Source organism: Trematomus bernacchii, unplaced genomic scaffold (genome assembly GCF_902827165.1).
Source record: "Trematomus bernacchii unplaced genomic scaffold, fTreBer1.1, whole genome shotgun sequence".
NCBI classification, from domain to species: domain Eukaryota; kingdom Metazoa; phylum Chordata; class Actinopteri; order Perciformes; family Nototheniidae; genus Trematomus; species Trematomus bernacchii.
The window spans coordinates 7,018,057-7,040,925 of record NW_022987698.1 but is presented as its reverse complement, the minus strand read 5'-3'; the positions used below and the strand labels follow the sequence as shown (position 1 = coordinate 7,040,925).

Below are 22,869 nucleotides of genomic sequence, written 5' to 3'. Positions count from 1 at the left end.
ATCCAGACTTATAAAATCATATATAATGGTTGACATTAGTCAGTCAAACGTTGAAAGAATTGTCCGTAATCTTTAGATCCTTTCTTTCCTGACTGAACCTACATTTCTGTTGTCATTCAAACAGTATTTCATACTTTAAGCCTACACTAACAAGTGCTCCAATAGATTACATTACATTACCATACATTACATAAAATTACAATACATAAAATTACAAAAAAAAATAGTGGAACCAAAATGTTCATTATACTTCCTGCACTGCTATTTTAATGTTGCTAAATGCTCTTAAACATGTTTTTGTATAGTGCTCAATGCTTATTGGTTTATGTCGAGGATGTCTATTGGTTTAAATCTGTAACATATTTTGAATCTTACTCAAATCATGTCTCTTTCTCTATACTGTAGCATGCATTTCAAACTCAAGCCAACCTGGATGAAAGGTCTGTTCAGCACAGTTTTACAGTAGTGATCTCAGTTGTTTTATGTACTCTATATGCCTTACTGTCAAATCTGTTTTTGTGCCTAGAAACCCTGTTTCCGCTACAGCTTTTGCATCTGGTACCTGGAATAAAAAATCATGAGTATGCACTGGAAACCAAGCAAATTCATTCACCTCTCTCTTTCATAATGAGTCAGGTAAGGACACACATTGTTTACTTTCTTCACAGAGGTTAATACGCTTTGTGACCCTATCCACAAAGCCCCCTTCCCTGCACCCTGCTCTCCTCCCACCTCCACATCCTCCTGTCTGCTTTCCCAGACAGCCTTGTTAACTTGTCTACCGCTCTCTGAGCTTCTGCCAGCAAGAAAATAATAAACAGATTATTTTTTCAAGTCCACTTAACATCCATCATTGCTTTGCTACACTGCTGTGCTCGCTGTGGTTGACTTTAGTGACTCTCATTAAGACAATTTATCTCTCTAAGCTCTACAGTACTCTAGGCTGCTGCCTTCAGGTTACACTTTCCTGAACTGTTACTAAATCCCAAAAGGAGTTAATAGGCAATTGTGGGGAAAAAAACAGAAAACAACACTTGGTTGCTGAATAACTTGGGCCTTTCTAGTTTACATGACAAAGTCTTTAGTCTCAGTAATTATGCTGGATGTGACAATCGCTTGATATGGAAGTAGTGTGACCGCCCGGCTGCTTTCCTGTTATACAGGCCTCTAAATCCGCTAACACACATAAACACAAAAACACAGATTTATAAGACACTTTCTAATTATGTTATTTTTTAGGTTGCAGGCAAGACAACACATTGAAACAAGGTTCCAACCCAAAAGGCAGGAGTCTTTTGATCCAATTAAGTCACAACAAAGGATAGTCAAACAAAACTTAACATGTGGTTATAGCGTTCAATGCATCTCATCCAAGTAAAGTTTTGGGTGTGAGATTGAGTTCTCAAGATGAGTTATTGCACATTTAGGAATCAAATTCTCCTGGATAGATGAAAATCGATGGAGAAAAATGTATCTACTGTACGGTTGCATAATTGATCCCCTATCCGTCAGAGACACACAGCTTCACTTGGTAGACAGTGACATCTTGTGGGGAGTGAGAATCCTTTTGTTACAGGTCTGGGCTGAAAATTCCATCCTGTTCCTCTTTTTTCTAATTTACTCATTATTTTATACTCTGTAATATTATTATATATTCAGTGCACACTATTTTAAATAACAATCATATAGTTTGGACCAACTTCCCTGTTTACAGGAGTCCTTTTACAGAGCAGGAGGAAGTAGCTCAAACTGTTCACAACAAAAAAGGCAGTTTAACCGACAGGAAACACGACCTTGCCCCTCATTTACATAAAATGTTATATGCAACATATGTTTTCTGTCCAGATTCAAATCAAAGTGTTCGTGATAAATATGTAGATTTAAAGACTGTTGAAATCTGGCTATAAATCCAAAAGTACCAAAGTATTAATTGTGCCAACAGTTGGTAACTTTAAGTAGTTATTGAATGTGTTCATTACATGTATATTCTCATTGTGATATCCAGTTACAGTAAGTTTGCAAATGGACTCTCAAACATTAATGTATTTGTTGTATTATTTCTTTTCAGTGTATGCTCTGAAGTCATGACTCCACCCCCCCCCCCCAAAGAGCCCCATGTGACCTTGTGTCAGGGTGAGGCTCTGGGTGCACTTGTTTCCGAGGGTTCGAGCGCTACACAGGACCAGGAGGCCAAGGCTTGAGCGGAAAGAGAGGTTTGGTGTTTCTGGAGCCATGGACTACCAACAGAAACTGGCAGAGAAACTCACCATCCTCAATGAGAGAGGCAGTGGGGTGTTAATCCGCATGAACTACATTAAAAAGGTGAGGGAGCAGGAAGATTTAAGTAGGCGGAGGTCTGAGTAACAGAAATAAGGAACTTCACTTTCATGTTATACGCTTACGCTTTATTGGTTTTCAAAATGTTTAACTGCATATAGCCATTACTCAATGCCAAGATATATTTGAAAGTAAACACAAGGGATAGACAATGACTGTATGAAGCTAAACTTAAATGTATTTGATCTGTAATGCACAAAAGTACTACATAAGTCTTATAAGGATGCATCACTCATACAATAGTAATGCACTGTTACTTCAAATCAATAAACTATGTAGGAGCTGTAACTCAAACTGTTGTAATGAAATAATGTGAGTTTTTTTAAACAATTTGCTTTTCTTGTATATGCAGAACTGTGTTCTAACTGCAAGTGAGCTTATTTTTCCAAAGAGGAAGTGCGAACAGGAAGTCAGTCTGAGCTGTCAGTCAACTTTAGTTTGAGTTATTCTAAAATGAATGCTATGAAACTCACAAATCAGATTAGATGCAAACAGACCAGTAAAATAAGACATTACATGGTTAATGGAATGAACTGATATTGATTGATCCCACAGAACGAATGTTTGCTCTATCTTGACAACCCACACTTGACTGAACGTGACATACAGGAAGTTTCACTCATGAGAAAATATAAAATGTTTTGTGTTCTGTGTCGCACAGGCACACACACACACACACACACACACACACACACACACACACACACACACACACACACACACACACCACACACACACACACACACACACACACACACACACACACACACACACACACATATCCCCTATTCAGTTTCCCTATTTGAGCATGTGTAGCATGTCTTTTCATGAGGGGAAGTGGAAGAGCAGTCTTATTTTGAGCCTGGTAGAGATGTGCTGAACATGCATCCATTACTTTATATTCCTGCAGGCAGACTTACGAGCTGCTACACTGCCTTCTACTGTCAGCCTCACAGGAGCAGTTCGGTGATAACTATTCTGCTCAAGGTCACCTTCAGGGTTTCTGAGGGAGGCGGGGAGAGAAATATTACCCATTCTGCCCACAATCTTCACAGATAGTCTGGGGATTCATCATCTGACAAGCTAGCTCTGCAAACCAGTGGTTGGATGCCAGTCAAAATGTTAAAAAAAAAAAAACAATTTTATCCTGTCAGGAGAACCCGCCGGGCATGAAGACGTGTTTAAAAATGAAAGGTTTAACTGCCATAACCTCCCAGGTGAATCATGGCAAATATCAGGCCGAGTGTTGCGGTATGATGTACTGCTCGCATCACATCCTCACATCTCTATCTTTTTCTAATCTCTGCTGCAGACCTGTGCAGACCCTAAGCTGCGGCTCTCCCTCCTGACAGATAAATCCATGGAGACCGCCATCAAGTACATCAACAAGAAATTCCCCAACATTGACTTCAGAGGAAACATTGTGAGTGTAACTGCGACTGTTTTTCCCTTCCTGCTTTATAAACATGGACATGCTTTTACTTTATTTTCATGTTTTGTTTTGATGTAATGAGGAAGTTGTTTTGGATCTTGAGACAAAATGTTTGGACAATTTACAGTAGGTCTTAGTAAGTAATTATTGTGTGATCTACTAAAAAACATTATGACATTTGGTCAAATTGATAATATTATGATCCCATCCTGGCCTTTCAAAACTATAACACAATCTCTATAAGACTCATGTTCTGATATGGCTCATAATATCAGTGCACGTTGAAGGGGTATATCTCATATAATCATCTGTTTTGTTTACATACTACAATAATCCATTCATTTAACGATTTGCACATAGCTGATGTGGTTTTATCAACAAGCAAGTGGAGCTAATTAACAACAATTTGAAAATAATATCATACAATGCTTTGCTTCATAATACCTGACCAAAGTTCTGATGATTTGCAGCAAAATCTGAACAGCATCCAGCGACAGAAATCTGAAGTGTTGGCAGCCACAACGAGCTACTACGACTCGTTCCTGGATGTCATCGAGTTCAGGGTGAGGATCTCTTTTGTTCTTGTTAAGGTTTGAATGCCATTTGCATGACAATGACCTACATGACAACTTCAGTGGAAGAAACATAAGCACCACATAACAACTGTCTACATTTACAAACATTAAAAAGATGATGGATAAATATACATTATTCTTACTTTCCTAAACAAAAACAAATCTGATAATAGAAGATATTGATAATGTTTGTTATTCTCCTTTTTTAATTAATCCTTTCTTCCGCTATTTAGGTTTCCGGAATACATTTACATATAAAGTGGCTTATTTCTACATAGAAAATAACTGATTTATTCCCAATACGGAGGACATTTAGCTCACTCTGTGTTTTGTGCAGTTTGTCACACCTCCCCTCACATTAGCATACATCTGTGATGCAGGTCGCAGCCAGGCCAATGCATCATCTGTTTTTGTAAGATTGAAAATTACTCAATCATGACGTTATCAAAAATAAATATGCAAATGTGTAATGATGTTTAGGCCACAGGAATCTCTGAACATGAGAATGTGTTTATGAAATCAATTCAGAGGCTTAACATGGTGTAAATGTCTGTTTTCTGAACGGATCCTTCTCTCTTCCTCATTAGGACCACGTGTATGAGCTGCTGAACACCATAGATGCCTGTCAGTGCTTCTTTGATATTGTAAGTATACTGAATACAATATATATTTTTTATAAATTAGGGAAAACACTGAAGTCTGCTCAACATCTGCTGACAAGCTGTCATTCAGTTGTCTATTCCTTCAATCTGCTGTATGTTGTTTACTCCTTCCTGCTAATGCAGGTTGTGTTTTCTTTCCTCACCGCCTCCTTCTGTTCAGTTTTTGTATTTATCATAATTGCGTGGGATCTCTTTCCTTGTGCATTACGTATATGCTTTTGTATATTGACATATGTCCTGATGAGACTGAAGTACTAACAGTAATTTCCGAGCCACTGACCACACTGACATTTTGATTTTAGGCAATTAACTTTGACTTCACCAAGAACTACTTGGATCTGATCATCACCTATACGTCTGTTATCATCACACTGTCTCGTATCGATGATAAGAAGGCGCTGGTGGGAATGTTCAACTGCGCCCATGAGATGACCAATGGGAGCAGGTGAGAAAACATGATACTGCTAGTGCTTGATATGATTGGATACATTAATTTAACATTACAGTGAAAAGAAAATGGACACAATATATGCACTAAGAATCCCCATTCCTATTGATCAAGATAACATTCAGAAAGCATTTGCCATGTGCAGCTTTCCAATGAACAAACACTTAATTTAAGTTGTTTAATTAAAGCCATTACGAGTTTCCACATCCATCAATATGAACATTTCTCTGATCCTCAAAATTAATTACAATCTTAATTGCTGCAGACATCGAGCAGCCACCACTAACCTTTTCTGAGTGCCAAGTGGTAATCTGACATTTTGAGTCCGCCCACTTTGCATATTTATTTATTCCCTCAGAGGATATTTATCTGAGTTTGAGACGTGAGCAGGGAACACAAACACATACTGTACATTTTAGAATCACATTTACATTTCACACCACATGTGGGGAAGCCTCTTGAGAAGAAACAACTCTGCATTATTTCAACCACTCAAAAATAAAGCTGTAAAAGAATGATATAATTTCCCAGACTTCAGTATTATCAGTAAAAATCCCTGTAGGGACTGCTAGAGTGGCAAAGTATTATAATTAATATATTATTATTATGTCCTACTTCTTTTCCTTCGCCTTGATTAATTGCATACTGTGTTGGATCCTGCAGTGACCCCTCCTACCCACGGCTCGGCCAGATGTTTGTGGAGTATGAGCATCCTTTGAAGAAGCTCACGGAAGAGTTTGGCCCTCACACAAAAGTAAGCTCCATGTGCCACTCTTTATATACAGTGCAATACAAAGCTATATAAACAGTTTGTGATTTACATGAATTAAACAGAGATGGTGGCACAGTAAAATAAACTAAATTGTCAGATTTGATTAACCTTGTCCAAATAATGCTGTATATCCAAACAGAGAACACAAATATGAAATGATACACACTTCTGTTATTGTCTTGTTACAGTATGCCACTACACCTTATTATTCAACAGCATGCACAGGCTTTCCATACAGTTTAAGGGAGGACGGGCACTAATGTAATGTGACAAGGTCAGACGTCCTCCTAAAGGTGTTGGATGAGGATGAGCTCTTTCCTAGTTGAATGCAGACATGCAACTACGAAGACTATAGCTGTACATTGCAGATGCTTTACCCAAGACTAACACAATACAACACAAATCATACAAACCTTTTGTTTCAGTGAGTAACAAAGCCAAACAATGTCAAAGCAAATATTGTTTGGACAATCGCCTTGGACATTTCTGCTATAACAGGCACATCTGAGGCCCAGATGTGCCTGTTATAGCAAGTGATGTTTTGATGTACCTTTCAAACATCAAACTTCCATAGCACTGTCATCTAACACAAACTGAACTAGTTGGCACAGCTGTCTGCACTCCTGCAAACACTGCTCTCACTATGTTCAGCAGACAATGAAAACTAATCAGGACTTTTTGCAAACATTTTAACAAAAGGTCTGCACAATATATTCTGATATAATATACAGTAGATAAAAAGGTGCATTTCATTTTCAACCTCTCCAAGATCACACTTTATTTTTTTCAACTGCCAGATGCAGGAAACCAAATAACAACATGTTGACAGATGGTCAGATGATTCATCACTTTATTTACTGCTTTTACACTGACTCGTCTGTGTGGTCTGTGTAGTGGACCATCAAATATGCCTATGTGCGAAAAACACAGCTTTTCAGCCTCCAGCTGGTTTTTGCTATAATTCATAGTGGAGCATTGCCATCTCTCTGTATCTCTGTCATGTTGCCCTCTTCCTGTGTCTGCCTCTCTCCAGTTTCCTTTCTCACTTCCTCCCTTTTCTTCTCCGTGTCTCTCCCAGTCTGTGACAGCGGCCTTGCTGTCTCTGAGGATGGTCTACCCACGCAGGAACCTGCCAGCAGAGCAGTGGCGTAGCGCCCAGCTCCTCAGCCTGCTGAGTGCTCCAGCTGCCATGCTGGACCCGGCCTGCTGCGACACTGTGAGTGTTATGAATCCTGTTGCCTGTGGCCTCTTCATATTGGAAACACTAGTACAGCCAAAAAGGGAACCTCCAGGCTACAATTTCTTTCGAAAAGACACCATTTATTTTAATGAAAAGAGGGTCCTAATTGAAAGTATTTTGAGAACACAGCCAGGTCTTCTGAGCTTTATTATAAATGTGGATTTTTGTATTTCTTTTTACCATATTTAGGGATGATGGTAACTATTTCAAGTAAGATAAAAGCAATATATTGTCTTGAAGGAAGAACAAGAACACAGGAGGAATCAATATGTTGTTAACATAACGTTTAACTGATACGTTTGACTTTTTAATACAGTAGGTTTAGCACATTTAAGGCTATGATGAATGTGTTTGTATTGGCAGTTAATGGGCTTGTTATTTATCACAGATGGCATGTGAATACCTGTCTATGGAGGTGATGGAGCGGTGGATAATAAGTATGTATTACTCATACTGAATCTGCCATCTGTTCATTTTATTAACAACATATAAATGTAATAAACATATGCAGCGTTTTAAAATGTTTGCACATTTTTAAGCACATTTCAGACATACTGATATCCAACACGTATACAATATGATACAGTAGAAGTACACACAAACATAGTACAGTAAAGGTAAATATATTATTACTTTACCTCAGAGGCATTACCAGTTGTCATATGGAGCAGAAGGCGTCCAGCGCCACAGGTTGTTGTTTCTTAAATCTTGCTGACTGTGCTCTTTGCAGTCGGCTTCCTGTTGTGCCACAGCAGCCTGAACACCAACCAGGCCTCTCAGGAGCTGTGGAAGATGGCTCTGCGGAGCGGCCTCTTCCTCATCCTCACCAGAGACGAGGTTCTCAACATACACAAGGTCTCCGAGGACCTCTTCATCAACATCAAAGGGTGTGTAAGCTGCACTGCTACAGTTTGAGAAGTATTACTAGTGATGAATGAACATGTGAGAAGCAATAATGGGCAATTTGTGCCAGATAATACAACCTCATACATGTATTTCAAACAATTATCAAAGCCACTTTCATTTCATTGCCTGTTTTAAATTCTTCTGATAAGGACCTCTCGTCAGGTTTCTTTGATTCATTCTGGATTTAAATACAGTAGCTGGACCATGAGTCTATCAACAGGCTTAATACGGCCACATACTGTACTGTATTATAAAGGTTTTTCAAATCAACTATTTATGTTATGATTTTTGGTTGGAAATGATCACATTAAAAACAAAAATTGCTAATAACACAATAAAACACTTAAGCAATTCAAAAGGTTGTAAAGGATGAATGTTTGCAATAAACAATATAAAAACAATAATGAAACATACTGTTTTAAATAATTAATTTGATATTATAGTTTACAAAACAGTTTTTAATGTAGGTAGTTCTGTTGGAGAATACATAACATTACCAAGGCAATGATAACTAAAATATGAATTTCCCCTAAAGTTGCTTGATTTGACCCATGGCAAGTATGACAATAAAAAAGGTAAATCCGTCCACAATTTTCCTGTCAACAATTTCAAATGTTTGATATTCCTTGTAAACTATTTCTTATTTTAATTCAGATATAACAAGCGAGTTGCAGACATCAAGGAATGCCGTGAGCATGCTATACTCAACAGGTGAGACTGACAGGAAACTAAGCAAAGTTTGAACATTGTTGTGTCATAAATATTCATTGATGTGTATTTACTTTGAAATGAGCTGTGGGAACCAAAATGTCCATGTCCATTTCCTGTGTTATTACCAGTGGAGCTATGCACAGAGAGAGGAGGCAGTTTCTGAGAGGAGCGTTGAAGGAATTATATAAAGTTCTGGAAGATGAACCTGGACTTCTGGGACCAAAGGTAGAAGTCAACGGGAATAACAGCTGTGCCGAGGAATTTAAATGAGTTTATACATTGTCATAAATCTAAAATGAAATTCTGATAGCATAACTTATGTAAAACAGTAGCTTTGATCCAGCTTCCATCCTGCACACATCTTGGGCTCTGGGGAATACTTGGATAGGAGGGGTGAATTATTTGGAATGACCCGCCTCTGTTCTGTGTGCCAATCAAATCCCTTAGGCCCTGTTCGTCTTCATGGCTCTGTCATTCTCCCGTGACGAGGTCCTGTGGCTCGTCAGGCACTCTGAGAATATGCCAAAGATAAAGACGCCCGAGGACTACGTTGACAAGTAGGTGTAGGTGCAGAGGGAGAAAACCTGGAGTGTCATTTTAGTGTGCAAAAATCTGGCAGCGAGCAGGTTGCAGCACCCCCGCTACAAATGATTAAGTCTCTCCACAGTGCAGAAGCTATGTAGTCTTTCGTAGTATCCTATAGTGTGAAAAGAGGTTTTAGAGTTGGTTATTTGTACACATTTAATTGTGAAATGTAATAAGAAGTGATTCATGTCGTTTGGTGTTTTGCTTGCAGTCAGATGGCAGAGCTGCTGTTCCACATGGAGAAGTTACGAGGTCTGATGACCAAGTACAACTACGTAGTTCAGCGCTACCATGTCCAGTACCTGGCACAGTTTGATGCCATGGTCCTCAATGACACCATACAGGTAGCAGAAGGCATACTGTAGATAGTGCACAGTACAGGTTCTTCTTCTTCTTATTCTTCATACATATATCTATTGTATTCCTCCTCTGTAGAACATGTATGTTTGTCCAGAAGAGGAGTCAGTCCTGTTGACTTCATTCGTCTCAACCCTCTCTGCTTTGTCAATCAAACAAGGTATCACAACAACATCCTGCAGGTTATCTTACTTGTATTCACCATCCAATAGTTCATTGGTATTGAAAATGCAAAACAAGAAATGGTATTTAAATAATGATGTTTCCATCTCTATCTACAGTGGAAAACAAAGAGGACTTTGACTTCAGAGCAATTAGACTGGATTGGCTGAGATTGCAGGTATTTAGGTTTATATATTGCACAGTTTTCATTTGTCATTATAAATCTTGCTGAAGGCCACCTTAACGTGTTCTTGTCCTCTGTTTTAGGCCTACACAAGTGTGAACAAGGCCCCTCTTCCTCTAAGGGAGTACACCGACTTAGCGAAGGTGATGAACCTGATTCAGTTTCACACAAGGATGGTGGACAGTGCGGAAGATCTTCTGCAGGAAACATCTGAGGTGTCCATCCTGGGGTCCGTTTCTTCTCCTCTTCCCTTCTCTTAAAAGGTTGAATACTTGGATGCACTAACTGTTTATTCTCTTAATTGTTTTCCAGTTTCTACCCACGTGTTTTTGAGAAGATGTTTTGCCAGAGCAGTGAGGATATCAACATGAAGCGTTACCTCATGGCCTTCCCGATTGCCTGTTCTCACTTCAGCCAGTGTGGACACCCGCTCTGCCCAGAAGAGGTCAGTATTAAGTTATGTGTTAACCAAGTCATTAATAAGGAGCTGAGAAGCATTTAAGACGTCTTACACTGCAAGTCACCAGCTCCATCATGACAGCATATGTACAGTATAGGGATATTGAAAATATGCTGTAGTTTTTGTTGTCTTAACTAAAATATCCTTTAAAGTTAAAAGTTAATATTAAATGTTGCTATGAGAGAAATATGAAAAGAATATGCATTCTCTCTTTGAGTGAATGTGTGATTTTTCTGTGCCTTTGTACAAGCCTTTGATTTTCATTTGAAAGTGGATAAAGAAGAAGTTAGGGAGAAGCTTTTGCTTCATCATTCGCTCTGATCATGTAAGGCTGTAGTGAATGTTGCATGTACAAGGCACAACAAATCCTGAAAACGTTATCATAGTATATACAGGATTTGCACAGTTTCACATGGCGTGTTTGTTTGTGTGTCTAGACAGAGGCAATGGAGAAGAGGAGTCTGCGCCTGTGTGTGACCTTCCTGGAGCAGATAGCCAAGCAGACCAGCAGTATTGTGTTAGATATATGTGCTGAGCAGTGCAACCTCAATGACCAGGTGAAGTCTATTTCAGTATTTTTTTTTAACTAATTATCTAGCGGAGATTGATTCCAGCAACCTCAATATCCAAATATAATCACACTAGTCTCAGCTTGCCATCGGTGAGTTTGGCTGCAGGCAGCGGACATAATTGAGAATTTGAATAAAGTGATAAGCTAGGGCCTTATCTCTGGAGTTGATAATGCAGGATTGTTTTTGTAATCCCTTGAGGAGAATATGAAGAAAGTGTTTACTTTTTGACTGAGTGCACCCGAGACAAAAGAAAATATTTGTTTGCTGAAATCTTCCTAGTCCTTTCTGTTCTTCTTTACATCTCTGCATACACCTTTTTCCACTTGATAACCCCTCAGCTGCAGCCCAGGCACTGTGCAGAGGCCATCAGCGCCGCTCGCCACAGAAAGCAAAAGAAGCCGATGCAAAAGAAGGGAGAGGTCCAGAAAGAGAAACCAGGCGCTGAAAGCATGAGGAAAGACCGCATCGTCGTTACCAAGTCAGGTTTCTTTTCATTCCCCCACGTTCTATTCTTATCTCTCTGCTTGTTGTTCAATAATTATTACACTGAATTGGCAGAAGGTCTTTGCAAAATGTGTGTACAGTAATGATCACGTCCCTGATTTCTGGAGACATTAAGCATTATCAACAGCATTTGTTCCGGTCAAACTGCAAAGTATATTCCTCCAAGGTTGGAAGTAGGTTAATGCAGTTCATGTAGCTAGAAACATATTAATATCTGCTGACATTTCCAAATGATTTGCTTCACCTCATCACGTGTTTCTCTCCTGGCGTTATCAGTTAGACAGGATTAAAATGTTTTCGCCGACAAGGCATTTGCTGTTTCGAGCTTTATTACCCTTCAAGTTGAATCAGTCAGGGATGACAGCTAATGAATCAAGCTATTACAAATAAAAAACAAAACGCCTCAGCATATTAAAAAAGCACTTTTACTGGCAGCACATTTGATGTTGGCGTTTTCATTGTTGGATCATATTCTGTATCCATCTACTTTGGAAACCTCACTAATTAGGTATGAAGAGCTGTAATTCTGTCTCTCTCCCTTTTCTCAGATTGCATCCCTGCTGCCTCAGTTTGGAGATGTTTTACAATACTCTACCATGTTTATGACCTTATTTGTCTTAGAATAGCTCATCCATAATACAGTCACTATCAAAATATTTGTCCTAAAGAATCCCCCCCCCCCCCCCTCTCTCTCTGTCTTTCTTTCTTCTCCTAGTGTGGACAAGATGCATCTGATGCTGACAGAGCTGTGCTCCTCCTACAGCCTCTGCAGTGACTTTGTTGTCTTTGACCACATCGTCGTTCCCACAGAGTTCCTCATTTCCCATCTGGAGACACGCCTCTCTGAGTATGCTGAGTGGGGAGGGGGGGGAATTCTAATATATATTTATATACTGTACATATAAAAATGTGGATGATGTGATGAGTCCTCATGGCGCATACAAAGTCCCAGAGGTGACATTTGCGATTTTCACTTCCCCTATCTCATGTGCAGCAGAAGCATTTTTTATGTTACATCAGTTATATTGTTCTCGTCACTCCATAAACAATTCCTGTCAGAAATATGCTAATTATGGACATGGGTGCCAGCTTTCATTGTGAAAGAAACACATTGTCCATGTAATATTGATTTTCTCTGCCAGTGCGTAAATCTGATGTATAATTTGACTCAGTGTAGTAACATATTGTAGTCATTTCCCTCTCTATGTCCACTCTTGAATTTTGAAATAGTAACTGTCCAATAGGCTGACCTCCCTGCTGAACTTGGTCTATAAAAATGACCAGGATGTGACGGAGCTCAGGGAAAACTCAAAGGCATATCAAGCTGCATTTTTTTCCAAATTGTCACCCACAGATTTGCACACAGTTTTTGTTCTCCTCCTGACAATAAGAGAATCATTAGGAGCTTCTCTTTTATTAGGTGTCACCTCCATCATTATAATGAACCCTGCTTTTCGATCAGATACCTCTGTGTCAGGCTGTGCTGCACCCACTTAAAAACCTGAGAAGAGATCCATCAAGTCACTCCCTTGCTCTGTGTCATTTCAGTTCTAACTGTTATTTAGATTAGGGATTGGTACCAGGGCAACCTAATGTTTCCGTGTATACGCTCTGCTTAGTCTCCCTGTCTTAGCTGATGATTATCTCCCCTGTCACCCTAAAATTAGCACCCTTGAGTCACAGCGCGCTCGCAGTGATTGGTCCTTCCTTGGCAAACATTGTAAATACACTCTAAGTCAGGAAGAGACAGAGGGAAAATTAAGGGCCCTGTCAAAAAATAAATACAATTGCAGAAAAGCCCTGGAGCGGTGAATGGGCTGACCTCAGGAGAGTATAGTACCATGCCACCATGGCTCGTTTAACCCGTTTTAATGTCCCATCTGTCAGCCCTCAGCCGACTACGTCCTGGAGATAAGTGACGTTGGTTAAACATGTTTCTCCAGGATCATCGTGAGAATGGCAAATTACAACCAGACCACCCAGGAGATAGCCCGGCCCTCGGACCTCCTGGCGGCGTTGAGAGCCTATACAGCCAGCCTGCACTGCCTCTCCAGCTACATCAATGTGGACATCACCCGGCTGGTGAAGAATGTCCTGCTGCAGCAAACACAGCCCCTGGACTCACGTGGAGGGCAGACCATTACCACTATCTTCACTACCTGGTGTGTGTACAGAATGATCTATCTACTCTATGCTGCAAGTGCCTACACAATTCCACACATCCACATATGTATAAAGCTTCATTGACATATAACAAAACAGGAAGTGTCGTGCATGCAAGTTCCTCTCTCTCTGCTTTGTTTTCTATCTCTCTCATCTCTCTTCTTTGTTTCTGACTTTATCTCTCTTCAATCCACATTTCTGTTGAGTTAAGGCTGAGCAAATGTTGTCTTGTCTGTTTCTTTCTGCACCTCAGGTACCTAGAGAGTCTCTTGCGTCAGGCCAGCAACTCCCTCATCGTTCACTGTCCCACGATGCACTGCTTCATCAACACCGCTACTGACAACGAACCAAGTTTCAGAGCAGAGGAGTTTTCGGATATATCAGGTCGGGCCCCAGAGCCTAATTATAGTATTTTAATCCCTATCATCCATCATAATGTCAATGTGAATCTCATGGTACATCGTTCATTACATCTGGATGAATAATCATAACTCTATTCTAAAAGTTAGCATTTTTACTTTTGCACCTTCTTAAATATCAACTCTGACTTTTATTGCATATTGTGTCGTAGGACAAAGTAATTCAGATGACAGTCATCGGTGACATACAGAGCTAGTACCCACAGAAACAACTCTACATTTTGGAGGTTTCAATGTGAACTTTTTCTTTGCTAAAATAGTGTGGTCTCGATATTGCTGCATGTAATGGAAATGTTTTAGTCATATAGCTGTGTACTTTGTCAAGTAAAGCCAACGCCCTGCTGCAGTTTTTTAAGTATTTTCGGAGATTATTTGGAACATTTGTATGAAAAGAGCAAAAAAGGCATCAATAGGAGATGTTTTTTTGGTACTCGAAGGTTAAATGATCATGGTCCAATAGATCCAAGATGTGACTCATTTCTCAAATACTTAACATCTTGTTCATTTGTGTGACACGTCATACAGATGGAGCTCAAGTGTTATTGCTCAAAAGGGATGAGGACCTTGTTATTGTGGTGTTTTTTCGGTCATGCTGCCTGTGATACAGTTTATTTTGACATTGCCTGGCTAATGTAAAGTTCAGTTCTATTTCAGCATGACTTGCCACTCCTCCACAAAGCCTCCTGTTCTTCCTCCACACTGCCTTGTAGGAAGAGTGCACCTCATTATAGCTGTATTAAGGCTTCTATTCACTCCACTCCAGCTATTGCAAACAAAAATAGAGATGCTAACATAATGCTACCTTGGAGACCACTGCACCTCAATAGACGCCCCCGCACAATGTCATCATTGTTGCCTATATTTACTCCGTAGTGAGGTATCTGCGTGCCTCACATTGACTCACTGGCCAATCCATTAACCACCTCCAATTTGAACCACACACGTCCTTATCCATCCATAATCAGACAGAGAGCTGAGTGAAAGCTTTAATAGTTACAGTTGTCTCTCTCTCATTGATTCAGCTACACTTACAGATCTAATTTAATCTTTCTTATTTGTGTCCATGGTAGAGAGTCAAGCTTTGTGTTAGACTCCTGTAAAACACCACTGCGGTAACACTATGCCTCCACCTAAGCTTGTTCCTGTTGTTTGTTTTTGTAAACATGTTTGGCTGCTTGACATCAATGTAATAGTCTGTTCTATCTCCCTTTAATCGTGATCCTAAATGACTCGTATCACCTTGTGAACAGAGTTACAGTCCCTGGCGGAGCTAATTGGTCCGTACGGTCTGAAGTTTCTGAGTGAGAACCTGATGTGGCACATCACCTCTCAAGTCAGTGAGCTGAAGGTACGTTACAGTGTGATGTTATGAGCTCATTTCAAGGATGTCGATCAATTACCTGCTGAATTACCTTTGATGAGTATTACTTGTCTTTAGAAATATGCTTGTTTTGCCCTTCAAAGGCAGAGAACAGTAGAGTTGGAAGCAGTGTAGAGGAGAAAAACACGTTTTAAAAAACTAATATAATTAACTATCCATAAATGAAATAAAGTTCAGTTTCGTTGTTTCTATTTATCTCTTATTAATGTTTACACTGGAATAAATATAATTTGTTTATATACAATTGGATAGATTTAAAACAGACAACTGAAAAGTGTCCTATCATAATATATAGACAACAACTAGAGAGAAATGTGTAAGTTAACTTAGTTTAAGCCGATGCTAGCTGAGGCTTTTTAACCAGCTAGCCTTTGGTGTTGTTAGCTCTATTTTCTTAGCTATCTATTAGGCTGTTTGTATGTAGAGAATACAGGAGATCCAGGCTTATGAAGTCAAGCCAGAGTACAGTTACTATGTTTTTTTTTAACTCTGTCTGGTAGAAAATTGCAATTCATATTTGTTATGCTTATGATGTATCTGTGTCAAAAGTCAGATCCAAGTCTTACCTCAATAATGACTGGATATGCTGCTACTGTGTTTACTATAGTCGGATTCATGAGCTCTAATTCATTTATAGATCATAATGGTTTCCTTTGAGATACATTTAATTTAATTATGATTTTAAAATTAGGGAATTAGTGCTTCAAAACTACTGTAAACCTCTTCTAAAGCAGTTCTCACTGCTGTACTGCATCAGGCTCCACACTTTTACACCTAAGATTGAAGTGAGGAGCTCTGAACTTACTGAGAGGCAGATCTGTCACAGCTAAGGCCCCTGTCCATCATAATTCCCACCTGAAGGGGGTTTTGTCTCACTTTCTTCTCCCCTGTGTTAGAAACTGGTGAGAGAGAATATGGACGTCTTGGTACAGATGAGGAACAACTCCGATAAGCCAGAGGAAATGGCTAATCTTAAGAAGAGGCTGACAGGTGAGAAGTGGATAGAGGGGTGGATGTGAAGGGAGAGGTATGGGGTTGAAACGAAAATGAATTGATAAAAGTTGAAGGTCCTGTAAAGGCTGACAGAGATCACAAAGTACTTAGGGAGGAAAGAAACAGACCATGAAGAGCAACGATAACAAGAAGCAGAGGAGTGTCTACTGTAGATCTCTTGGTGGAAAAACCTCATAATATATACATATATATACATATATATATATATATATAAATTACTATTACTCGGTCATCTTTACTAGAGTAGCTCTCTCATTTCTTAGAGCATGTATAAGAACTAATTGACGTGCAAATAACTATGTGAGCTGTCAGTCACTACAGATTGAACATATCATTAGTCCAGTCTACTTATTCATTACTACAAAAAAAACATCCATACAATAAGCAACAGTATAATACTGGAGCTCACAGATGTAATGCTTCACATCCATCAGCAAGCCTCTCATCTTTTGATATGCACTTCTACAGGTGGAGAGAACGTGCTGAAGAGGATGACCATCATCGGGGTGATCCTGTCCTTCAGATCCATGGCACAGGACTCTCTGAAAGAAGTAATAACAACCTTTCATGATGATAGTATTGATGAAAATGTTTTTGATGGTGTAGGTGCAAATATAGAATATGATATATTATGATAATGGGAAACATACGGTTAATTCTTGATCTTGATTTTCTTTGTTGACTGTTTGTAACACCTGAACATGGTTTTAGTCTTTCCTTCATCAGATATGAAGACATATATTTTCTTCATCTCAGAAATATATTTTGTCATGTAATCCTATGAACTAGGTCCTGAATAAGCACTGTCCGTATCTGATCGGGCCCATCGAGTGCCTGAGAGACTTCATCTCTCCTGAAACGGACATCAAGGTGAAACACAGCTTGTAACTACAGTATCAAAAAAAGCATCAATATTTTTGAGATCCCACGGAGGATTGCAATAATCAAGCTTTCACTGTGCATGAATCATCCCATCACATGTATCAACAGCCTGTTCACAGTTTATTTTCACAGGGCTGACATATTGTGGGAAAATGTAGGTTGAAGACATATTGTATTTTTATTCATCCTAATGTATTTTGTTAGAGACTTTGGGGAATGTACTGATTGCCCCCAGAGGTTAAGAATCTAGAATATACTGAAGCACAATAGACAGTGTGCAACATTAGATCTCAGAGTTGCATAGGAATATTTGTTTCTGTACTCTAGTGCCAACCAAATTAAATTCCTTATCTCCCTTTGGAGCAATCCTTGTGACCGTGACTCATGAACTCCCCCTCCCCTACGTACGTCTGGCCTCTGATTGAGGCATGACAGCCAGGGCCAGGATAACCCCAAAGACGTCAGCAGCCCCCTCATGCCTCCGTGAGAGAGACCCTGATGGCCGCTGCAGCGCTTCACTTTAATCAGTGGAAACATTGTGCCCAGACAGGCCAACCATTCATGCAACCAGAAATAGGGCGAGATCAAAACCTGTGTGTCAGGAAAAAGGCACCCAATGCTGATTTAGTGTCATTACATATACAGTTTGTCACTTTTGTGGCTGCTACATTAAATGCACAACGCACATCCTACCGACCTTGTTTTATCAGCAATAAAAAGCAGCAAAATGATGACAATTTAAATGATGCATTACATTTGAATTGCACTTCATGTAAGAAGCTTCTGCACTTGATTTAATCCTTTGTGATCTTACAGGTGACTCTGAGTGTTTTCGAGCTGGCTTCTGCGGCAGGCTTTTCATGTGATATTGATCCTGCCCTGGTCGCAGCCATCAGCAATATGCAGACAGGTAACACTCAGACTATTAGTGCCACTTCTGTAGACAGCTTGATCTAATGGCTTAGTCAACAGGAAGAGAGTGTTCTTTCATATTTGAATGTCTTCTTGGAAAAACCTGCAGATAACACGTCAGTTGATGAGGAGTACAAGCTGTCCTGTCTGCTGCTGGTGTACGTCGCCGTGTCCCTGCCTACCCTGGCCCTGGACCCCAACTCTTTCTACAGCCGAGAGCATGGAGGTGCATATCAATTCATTGACTTTCAGCTGCTACACACTGCTTTTGAGGCCTCAACACACTACTAATCGCTTCTTCTTCCAGCTATTACTCACCAGCTGCTGATAGGGTATAAAGAAGGTACTCCACCCTGAAACATTAGGCTTATAAGCATCTCTGTGCATCATACTTTCCAGTCCGTCTGACGTGGTCCCAAGCAAAGTATGTTGGTTAACGAGAAACACGTTTCTGTTGAGAGACTTTTGTTTACAGATAGGTTTGGCTGACGTGCATTGATACAGTTAGTCTTGGCATGTGGCCCTGGTGATCCTAACAGCTTGGCTCCAAGCCTGGACTGCAACATTAAGAGCAGCAAATAGCCAAGATTTCTATCAAAGCACAGGGTGGCGTTTGTCTCAGATCATTTTCTTTGTCTCTATTTTCCATTGGCGTGTCGGAAATAGATCTACCCTTTCAGCCTGAGGAAGTACACTCAGTACACTTCCTCTTGAGTTTTACGGATCAGTACATTTCTCTAATTGTCTGGTCACAAAAACATCCTCTGCGTGGCTAAAGTTACAGGACCTGCCTTTTCTGTTCTTTTTATTTTTCAGTTTTTAATTCTGTGATTTTATTTTCTCAGGTCACAACAACAACATCCACTGTTTAGCTACATCTATCAACCAGCTGGCTGCTGCCATGTTCACCGTCCAGAACAAGAACATAGAGCAGCACCTCAAAGAGTTTCTCCTGGTGAGCAGCAAACACTGTATTATGTTTCCTACCTTTTGCATTTTTGAAACGTCAATTGTTATGTTCTGGCTTAAAAAAATCAGTTTACTGTGGTTCATTGGTGTAAACAATTGACCTAAGGGGTTCAATTATGCTTATTTGAATAAATACAAAAATAAAGAAATACATAAATAATACTTTTTCATGTGACATATTGGATCGTTTTCCCACTTGAGGCAAGTAGCACCAGAAAATTGTTTTAAATTGTTTCTGGGGCACATTAGCTTTCTCAGCACACTGCCAACCCTTGCTCCAGTTGAGTCCAACAGAGTCAAAACATTTCAATCGTTTGATCTTTTTTAACTGTGTGTTATTCCACAGCTGGCCTCCTCCACTCTGCTTCAGTTGGGACAAAATGTGGAAAGAATGGAGTGCAAAAACCGAGAGTCCGTCTACCTGCTCCTACATTTGGTAGGTTTGCCAGCACATTACTAATTATGTTTTTTAAATGTACAATAAGACGTAAGTGGGTTTATGAATTGACTAATGGGAAATCCTATGACCCTTCATTAAGAGGTTTTCTCTTTATAATAATCCATCCCCCCTTCTATAATGGCTTTTCCCTTATCTTTAAAGCATTAATAAATGAATAATTAACAAGGAAGTCGTTAAGGACCACTCATAAACCCTATTGAGTTAATATGTTCAACTTAAAGTGGAAGTCAAATTGCAAATTATTTGAGGGGTTTTTCCATATCCAGAATACAAAGACCTCCGCTTACACTAAAGTAGAGAAAGTGCAAAACAAATTAAACAACAACCAAATCCTCATCAAATATTAAAGGATTTTTGTGTAATGCAATGTCATCACCATGCACATTTTGTTTATATTATTACAATAAATGTTTTTTGTATTGTCAACAAATCACAATGAAATACCAAAACTGGCAATGAATGGTTCTCACCAACAAGTATTGTCTGTTCAATTTTCTTCCCCTTAAAAATACATCATTCAGCCTCATTGTTGCACAAGGTGACATGTTCCTTCAAAACGATAACATGGGTGCTGTAGTTTGAGACAATCACACTTGCAATGTCCTCCTGCCTTAAAGGGGACCTATCATGCAAAATGCACTTTTGTACGTCTTTTATACATGAATATGTGTCCCCGGTGTTCCAGGGAACTCACCAAGTGTCAGAAAACACAACCCTCACTATTTTCCTCCATACCCAAATCTCTAAAAAAGGGGCTGCAACGGATCTGATAAAAACTGATCCAGATTTGAACACTGTCCTGACGTCAGGACGGTGGCGCTACGGCTATTCGGCCAACTCCACCAATCAGGAGGAGACAGCGACGGCCATTGCCGTTCGAAAGCGCTGGAGACGCTGTCGTACATATGCCAGGCCTCTAGATGGTGCTGTTCTCACAGAATCAGCCCTTGCAAAAACAGAGCTAGAAATTGTCAAATTGAGCAAAATGAGGCATGGCTAAAATGCATGATCTGTTTGGTGTTTTGAAAAAAAAAAAGTATAAATATGCCTTATATAGGTATGGTCCTACACTATATTATTCAAATATAGCATGATAGGTCCACTTTAAATAAGGACACCAAATGCAAACTTATCGACCGCTGAAAATAGTCCCCATCAAAAACACTCTTTCTGTGGGAAATGTTCTCATTGCGCCTATCAGTATTAGTACAATTACTTAAAAAACGGTATATTAGTGACCTAAAGATCGACGTCTTCAGTAGAAGTGAATGGGGTTGCTGCAGATATATTTATTTATTTTGTATGGGGTTTTGTTTTAACCCTTTAAACACTGCCCTTCTCAGATTGTGGAGGAGTCTCCGTTCTTGAGCCAGGACATGCTGGAGAGCTGCTTCCCGTATGTTCTGCTCAGAAACGCCTACAGAGCGGTGTACCGGAGCTTCATCGTCACTCTGGGCTGAGGATTTCTTTGATGTATTCTATATTTTGTTTGTATTGCCCTGAGTCTCTTTTTCATACACTTCTATGCCTTTCCACCAAGTTAACCATAGCTTCCTGTGGTTTTGTGTTGTTTTACAAACTCTAGACATGCTTTTATGGTGCTTATCTAATCTTATGTTGTATTGCTGTTTTAATATTTTAATTCAACTTTTTATATTTTATTTTATTTCCTTTTTATCACCACTGTAAAGTGTCTTTGAGCACCCGAAAAAGAGCTTAGAAATCAAATGTATTATTATTATTATTATTATCTGCCAGTATTATATTTGCTGTATTGTTACTAAAATCAGCTTGAATAATTTAAATGCAAATCCGACACGTGTTGATATATCACTCTTTCATTTTACACACCAGTGCCATGACATAAAGTTAAATAAAGATTTCTCATTATTTTAATAAGTTGCTGTAAAGCATGTGTTCTTACAAATATTCCACCAATAAACATGATGATATGATATTTGATTTCTTTCTGTTCTATATATCGAAACAAGTTTTCCTCATCTTTTTCCAGTCCATCCTCCCCCCTCCCAGCCTTGGATGAAAGTCATTTTCTTCATGCTCAAATGTAATGATGCACTCAAGTTTTGCACAACGAAAGTCCCTTTTGCTAATTTTAGATTATCCTATGTTTATTTTATTCGCAATGAGTACTGCACCTCTTCATGCTTTTCCTTCTGTCTCCTCCCTTCTCACCCTACAGTGTTCTGCAGCTATTGGTTGCCACACTGGAGATCTGGATGTACACATCTGTTGGTGTGTGTGTGTGTGTGTGTGTGTGTGTGTGCGTGTGTGCGTGTGTGTGTGTGTGTGTGTGTGTGTGTGTGGTGTGTGTGTGTGTGTGTGTGTGTGTGTGTGTGTGTGTGGTGTGTGTGTGTGTGTGTGTGTGTGTGTGTGTGTGTGTGTGTGTGTGTGTGTGTGTGTGTGTGTGTGTGTGTGTGTGTGTGTGTGTGTGCGTGCGTGCGTGTGTGTGTGTGTGTGTTGTATTTAGGGCATCAGCGTCTAAGGCCGAGGGACTCAGACCTCTCACAAGAGGTTTGATTCCCACCACAGGCAACACTTACATGAATACGCAGTTGGACATTCATGAATAAATAAAAGACAGACACTTAAAACAGCACATTACTAAATCACATACTTTATGCATAAACAGTATAAGTGTGCATGTTTATAAAAGGCTAAAGTCCCAGGGAAAAAACAAATGGGCCTAATACATATTATCCAGGTAAAAATGAATAATGGTCAAAACTAAACAAATGATATTA

The 22,869-nt window shown here is 39.5% G+C and overlaps 1 protein-coding gene across 1 annotated transcript; it reads left to right on the top strand.

Annotated features, from left to right (window-relative positions):
- Nucleotides 1-2,101: 2,101 nt before the first annotated feature.
- nckap1l (NCK associated protein 1 like) lies at nucleotides 2,102-22,064 on the top strand. Its single transcript, XM_034138948.1, has 31 exons — nucleotides 2,102-2,322; nucleotides 3,650-3,760; nucleotides 4,240-4,332; nucleotides 4,932-4,988; nucleotides 5,309-5,451; nucleotides 6,118-6,208; nucleotides 7,305-7,442; nucleotides 7,855-7,903; nucleotides 8,197-8,353; nucleotides 9,027-9,083; nucleotides 9,212-9,308; nucleotides 9,531-9,640; nucleotides 9,880-10,012; nucleotides 10,104-10,185; nucleotides 10,307-10,365; nucleotides 10,455-10,600; nucleotides 10,684-10,816; nucleotides 11,269-11,388; nucleotides 11,742-11,881; nucleotides 12,623-12,754; nucleotides 13,851-14,069; nucleotides 14,324-14,454; nucleotides 15,740-15,837; nucleotides 16,767-16,860; nucleotides 17,353-17,435; nucleotides 17,674-17,754; nucleotides 18,583-18,676; nucleotides 18,788-18,904; nucleotides 19,524-19,633; nucleotides 19,994-20,083; nucleotides 21,451-22,064. The coding sequence occupies exons 1-31, from the start codon at nucleotides 2,233-2,235 to the stop codon at nucleotides 21,565-21,567; spliced, it is 3,372 nt and encodes a 1,123-aa protein (XP_033994839.1). The 5' UTR covers nucleotides 2,102-2,232; the 3' UTR covers nucleotides 21,568-22,064.
- Nucleotides 22,065-22,869: the final 805 nt, after the last annotated feature.

Excerpts from the sequence above, each read along its gene's own strand:
- nckap1l (XM_034138948.1), top strand. The coding sequence starts at position 2,233 with ATGGACTACCAACAGAAACTGGCAGAGAAACTCACCATCCTCAATGAG. Across the intron at positions 7,443-7,854 it reads ACCCGGCCTGCTGCGACACT|ATGGCATGTGAATACCTGTC; the intron begins GTGAGTGTTATG and ends TATTTATCACAG. Across the intron at positions 10,186-10,306 it reads TGCTTTGTCAATCAAACAAG|TGGAAAACAAAGAGGACTTT; the intron begins GTATCACAACAA and ends CTCTATCTACAG.